A 6,396-nucleotide genomic window follows, 5' to 3' on the forward strand; every position below is an offset into this window, starting at 1 on the left:
TATAGCATTAACTATTTTGTGCTGATTTTAAAAAATTAATATCTACTAAACCGAGTGACAAAATTGAAAATCGATTTCACAATTGTGTTCATCTCGATAAAAGCTTCAAAACTAGATCTCACTTGACATATTTATCTTAGAGTTTATTAGAGTCAGTCATTCTATCTTTTAGCCTTAGTCATTCACGAGAATTATTGCGATATCTATAATTTAGTGGGTCAGTCATTCTACAGAAAAGCAGGCATTAGGTCGTCTGCAACAGTCTACTCATAGTTTACCAAAAACACTGTTTTGCACTATAAATTGTATTGTTTGCAATGTGGAGTTCGAACATGGGTATGGGGATGGATAAGCTGCTGGAGATAGTCTTATGGGAAAGAAAATAACCAAACTCAGTCATTCTATGAATTCTCAGCCATTTGATCTTTTAGCCTTAGTCATCTATGAGAATTACTGAAATAGAAGTCATTTTATTATGATGTCAGTCATTCTGTCTTTTTGAAGTGTCTGTCATTCTATATTTTGAAGTCAGTAATTCTATTTTGAAGTTAGTAGTTCTAATTTGAAGTCAGTTATTATGTTATGATTTGTCAGTCTTTATGTTTTTATGAATTATTTATGTTTGATCATTGTGGTTACATTGGTCATCCTTGTTCAGTAATTCTAAGTTAAATTCAATAATATTAACTAGAATTACTTAGTCATTATATGGATACTTAGTCATTCCATTAATTTTTAGATGTGGGTGCTGACCCTAACGTCAAGCAAATGTTTTTGAGATGAATGAAATGAAATGATAGTGTCAAGTTCATCACCATTGCCCCTCTTCTGGAGCTTTTTTTTTGCAAATATATAAATTTCAAAGGAACAAACAACACATGATTCGGGAAGGGGAAAGAAAAAGTACCACATTTCGAAAGGGGTTTTGTTATAATCATTTTTTGGGCATTTGAAAATGTTTACATTCTCCACATTCTGAACGAGAGAAACCACAACTTTGGATTCTGTTGTTTTTTGCTTGTGATGATGATTATGAATCAGTCAATATGTACTTATGAGGCACAGGGCCGTACCGAATACTTTTGGACCCAGACACTACAATAACAGGACACGAGGCGGCTGTTGGCTAAGCATGGCGTCCTTCATGTGCGGTGCACGTGCACCGCTTCTCTTCTCGTTTTTGCTTTTGGGGGTGAGGAGAGGCGGACACGGAGCCACCATCGGACACGCACGCACTATCAGACACGAAGCCAAAGGCTGGTTACACGCGGACAAAGAGCCACTATTAGAGTCAGTCATTCTATCTTCTAGCCTTAGTCATTCACGAGAATTACTGTGATATCTATAATTTAGTGTGTCAGTCATTCTACAGAAAAGCAGGCGTTAGGCTGTCTGCAACAGTCTACTCATAGTTTACCGAAAACACTATTTTGCACTGTAAACTGCATTGTTCGCAATGTAGAGTTCGAACATGGGTATGGGGATGGATAAGCTGCTGGAGATGGTCTTATCGGAAAGAAAATGATCAAACTCAGTCATTCTATGAATTCTCAGCCATTTGATCTTTTAGCCTTAGTCATCTATGAGAATTACTGAAATAGAAGCCATTTTATTATGATGTCAGTCATTCTGTCTTTTTGAAGTGTCTGTCATTCTATATTTTGAAGTCGGTAATTCTATTTTGAAGTTAGTAGTTCTAATTTGAAGTCAGTTATTATGTTATGATTTGTCAGTCTTTATGTTTTTATGAATTATTTATGTTCGATCATTGTGGTTACATTGGTCATCCTTGTTCAGTAATTCTAAGTTAAATTCAATAATATTAACTAGAATTACTTAGTCATTATATGGATACTTAGTCATTCCATTAATTTCTAGATGCGGGTGCATGACTCTGACGTCAAGCAAATGTTTTTGAGATGAATGAAATGAAATGGTAGTGTCAAGTCGATCACCATTGCCCCTCTTCTCGAGCTTTTTTTTGCAAATATTTAAATTTCAAAGGAACAATCAACACATGATTCGGGAAGGGGAAAGAAAAAGTACCACATTTCGAAAGGGGTTCTGTTATAATCATTTTTTGGGCATTTGAAAATGTTTACATTCTCCACATTCTGAATGAGAGAAACCACAACTTTGGATTCTGTTGTTTTTTGCATGTGATGATGATTATGAATCAGTCGGTATGTATCTATGAGGCATAGGGCCATACTGAATACTTTTGGACCCAGACACTACAATAACAGGACATGAGGCAGCTGTTGGCTAAGCATGACGTCCTTCATGTGCGGTGCACGTGCACGTGCACCTCTTCTCTTCTCGTTTTTGTTTTTGGGGTGAGGAGAGGCGGACATGGAGCCACCATCGAACACGCGCGCACCATCAGACATGGAGCCGAAGGCTGGTTACACGCGGACACGGAGCCACCATCAGACTCAGTACGTGCGGGAGTGGGCAGGTGCCAAATAACTGTTTGACACCTAGGATACTAAATAGCATATATATATATACATCTCCTCTTTTCCTCAGACGAGCTGTCACCTCCATGCAGCGGCCAAAACCTAGTTACTCTCACACTAACTTCCTAACACCGGTGTGTAGCATGTCAGCAGACGAGAGAAGGAATGCACCCGAGACCCCCTGAGTGACGCCGGCGGTAGCCCATGCCCCTTGAGCAACTGAAAAGTTGGCAATCTAAAGCACCGTCGCGACCAAAGGACAAGTTGCCGAGAAGGCGGGAAAGGTAGAAATGGGACCTTCAAAAACAGTGCCTCCAACGATGACGCTGCGTCAAAAGTGTCGGAGGAAGACACCACGAAAATAATCGCATAGGAAATACGGCACCCGGCCGTCGTCAACGTCAGCTCGGTACATGGCTTTGTAGACTGAGTTAGAGATGACATTGAGTATCTGAAAGTTGGTACTAGATGGATAAAAACTCAGTTAGGACACGAGTATGACGAATTTTGATGTACAAGAGTATTATCCATCGGATATGGTGGACATGAGTATGTTCTCTTTTACCTCCCATATCCGCTATCCGTTGAGAAACCCGCTAACCTATGACATATGTCTCTATATTATTAGAAATGTTCCATATAAAATTAGAAGAGAAGAAATGAAGGACGCCTCTTAATCTCCAATAGCTATACGTCTTAAATATTTTAATATATTAAGTATTATGTACTGAACAATTAGATAATTATCCTAATATTGTATGATGTCGTTGAGAACTCTCTTTTGAGCCATGAATGCTATATTTTGTGTGATAAAATGGTACAATATTGCCATTTAATATTGAATGTTGCTGAACTTGTAATAAAGTTATATTGGGTTTGATGCATTTGTCATGACATAAAGATAATATGTTATTTTAGTATCTTTTATTATGGGGATTCAATATTTTGTATTTGGTCCTTATTTTTACGGACTATACATAGATTTTTCCTTTTTCTGTCATATATAGATGCGGACTGCTGATCGTTGAGCAACACCGACCGGAGCAGTCGACCAAGTGAGCCAGAGCCAATAGTTCCGAATCCGTTCAGCTGTCTCAACCTGCAACGGCGGAACCACAAGGCCAGAGAACCGTGTGCGAAGGGAAAGGGGGCTGGACTTGGAGAGCGCAGTTGCTTCGGCGATAGTCACACGATGCTTCCTTCCAGAATACTAGTAGCGAAAACACAAGCAGCCAGCTCTTGAGCCGCACTAACCACAGCTGCTCTGGGTCAACTATTGCGTGCTGATACTCGACGACGAGATGCCGTAACCAAGGCGCGCTCGGTCGTCACTGACTCACTGCGTGATCTGCTCGGCTCCGGTAAGCAGAGAATGAGCAAGTGTGTGAGAGGGAGAGAGCTGACCAGAGTTTCTTGCACCGGTCCATGGCATTTCCTATCTTTACAAGACGCCCAGGGCTCCTGCCATTTAAATTGACACTAAGACCCTAACCTCCTCCACTATGAGCACATTTTAGAAATCAGAATCACATCAGCCTCTACCAAAGGCTCGCATCGATAACACCCCCCACCGAATCGTTGTTGTTTAGGTCTTAACCACCAGCCCGAGCCATTTAAGCAAGAGAAACAACTGACAACCACAATCCCAGCGGGGCCCAGCATGTGAACGTCGCCGTCCAAACAACCTTGTCACCTACTATCAGCAGGCCATGGTTGGGGATTAAGCTCGCAGTTGCCAATAATAGCCGAGCAATCCAATCTTTTCAGCTAGTGTCACCGGAGAGACATGGCTGGATTAAAGCCGTTCGGACTACTGCAGCTGCAATCCATAGAGACAAAATACTGTGAGCCGATGCCGATGGATTTAAGCCACAGCCACTAAGGCCTATCACTTGTTTAACTCCAAATCAATATTCTAAGTCCACGTTGTTTACGCAATCAAGGGAGCAGACCAATGGTTTGTGTCGGATTTTGATGGACTGTGAATCACACAGGATGGTCATTTTCTCTGGTTGTCAATGGAAGGAAGGGTAAAAATAGCTTGGTCAGTGGACCGCTGAAAACTGCACAAGAACATTGCTCGCTGAACAATTGCAACTTACAACAATGGGAAGAGAAATCCTCACTGAATTAAGAACCAAAGCCGGTTCACTGAATTGCCGCCGCTAGCCCGTCACACTAGTTCTTCCAGGCGTAGACGAGGAGGGAGAAGCCGTCGCCGCTCTGCAGCTGGGCCTCCTCGGCGCTGCCCCAGTCCATGACAGTGGAGCCACTCGCCCATGACGCGGAGGAGGACGCCACTGACGCCGAAGAGGAGGAACTGGCCTTGGCCAGCCTGCTCGCCTGCCCCCTCTTCCTCCGCTTCTCGCCACCATTGCTGCTGCTCTCGCTCCAGTCCCCTCTCCCCCACCCACTGACGTATCCTGGCCAGCCGCCTCCGCCTGTCCCGGCCTTGTCGAGCAGCTCCTCCTCCTTGGCGTCGGCTGGGTCACGCTCCTCGCCGGCGTCGGCGAGCTCGAAGCGGAAGACGAAGATGGCATGCGCGGGTGGAACCGGTGCGGCGGCGGCTGCGTCCGGGGGCGACGCGTCGCGCGCGGGGAAGAGCCAGTTGTGAAGGTCCCAGGAGACGAGGACGCGGTCGCCGCCGCCGAGGTCCACCCTCTCGGTGCCGCGGAACTTCCAGCGAAGGCGGCGGACGTGGAGCACGCGATCGCCGTCGACGGAGACCGACATGCCGACCTCGGCCCTGTCCCGCTCCCGCCCCTGGCCCTGGGCGCGCGAGACGAGATCCACCGAGATCTCCCGCTCCCTGCCGCGCACGACGACGCAGGTGCGGTGGCAGCGGCCGCCACCGCCGGCGCCGTCGCGCATGGACACGTGCTCGCGGCGCGAGACGAGGACGGGGCCCGGTCCCGCCGGGCGGCGCGCCCTGGTCTTCCTGTAGGCCTCGTCCGCCATGTCCCCGGCGACGACCGCCATCTCGCCGTCCACCACGACGGCGACGAAGTACCCCGACGAGGGCTCCGGGGAGCCCGAGGGCGGGAAGCGCGCGCGAGAGAGGTCCCAGGCCAGGTCCACGCGGCGGTCCCGCACGCGGAAGCGCTTGGACCCGCGCCGCCGCCAAAGCAGCCACGGCCGCACGCGCACGGCCACCGTCGCCTCCTCCTCCTCGTCGTCGTACTCCACCTCGCCGTCGCCGTAGTCGGACGCCGACGGGGACGGCGCGGGCGCGGGGCCCGCCGAGACGCGGAGCACGGCGCGGAGGCTGAGCCCGAGCGGGGCGCGCGACCAGGACAGCGTGGCCAGGCCGAGGCGCGTGTCGTAGACGGACGTGGCCAGGCTGGTCCCCGCCCCGGAGCCGGACCCCGACCCCGATGGCGCGGGCGACGCCCGGCCACTGGGCGCCGCCGCGGCGCGGAAGCAGGCCGGAATCGCGTCGGGCATCGCGCGCTCTCCTTCTGCCTGCCCCCCTTTGCACTTGGGGATGGAGGGGGTGATGAATGGCAATGGAAACTTGAGTTTCCGCTGAAACCGCAGGCGTTTTGGTTTATTTTCTTTTTTTCCTTTTTGCCGGCACGGTTGGTTCGCCCTCGCGCCGGTTGGAGTTGGACTTGGACCGACCAGGCAGAGGCGGGGGTGTTACATATAACTCTGACGAGGTGGAGCGTTGGTGCCGCTGTGGCTCGCGCGTTGGACTGGACCCAGCCAGCTGGGGCCTGGGGTGCGAGCGGCGACACCGACCGCCGCTACTACGGGGTTTCCTCCGACGCTGGTTCTGATCGAGTTTCCGTTCCTTGTTAATTATTTTTGATTTTTGACAAGCGCGCGAATAAAGCCGTGTTCGTATTACTGTACTGGCGCATCGTTCACGAACGCCAACCCTCGTTGGTTCTCTCAAACGTTGATGGCAACGGTAATTGTTGTTAAGAGTCCAGGT

The 6,396-nt window shown here is 48.8% G+C and overlaps 1 protein-coding gene across 1 annotated transcript; it reads right to left on the bottom strand.

The window, feature by feature from the left end:
* Positions 1-4,402: 4,402 nt before the first annotated feature.
* LOC109940938 (uncharacterized) lies at positions 4,403-6,078 on the bottom strand. The gene has a single exon (XM_020541329.3). It carries the CDS (start codon positions 5,901-5,903, stop codon positions 4,638-4,640), a length of 1,266 nt encoding a protein of 421 aa, XP_020396918.1. The 5' UTR covers positions 5,904-6,078; the 3' UTR covers positions 4,403-4,637.
* Positions 6,079-6,396: the final 318 nt, after the last annotated feature.

This window comes from Zea mays, chromosome 7 (assembly GCF_902167145.1).
Source record: "Zea mays cultivar B73 chromosome 7, Zm-B73-REFERENCE-NAM-5.0, whole genome shotgun sequence".
NCBI classification, from domain to species: Eukaryota; Viridiplantae; Streptophyta; class Magnoliopsida; order Poales; family Poaceae; genus Zea; species Zea mays.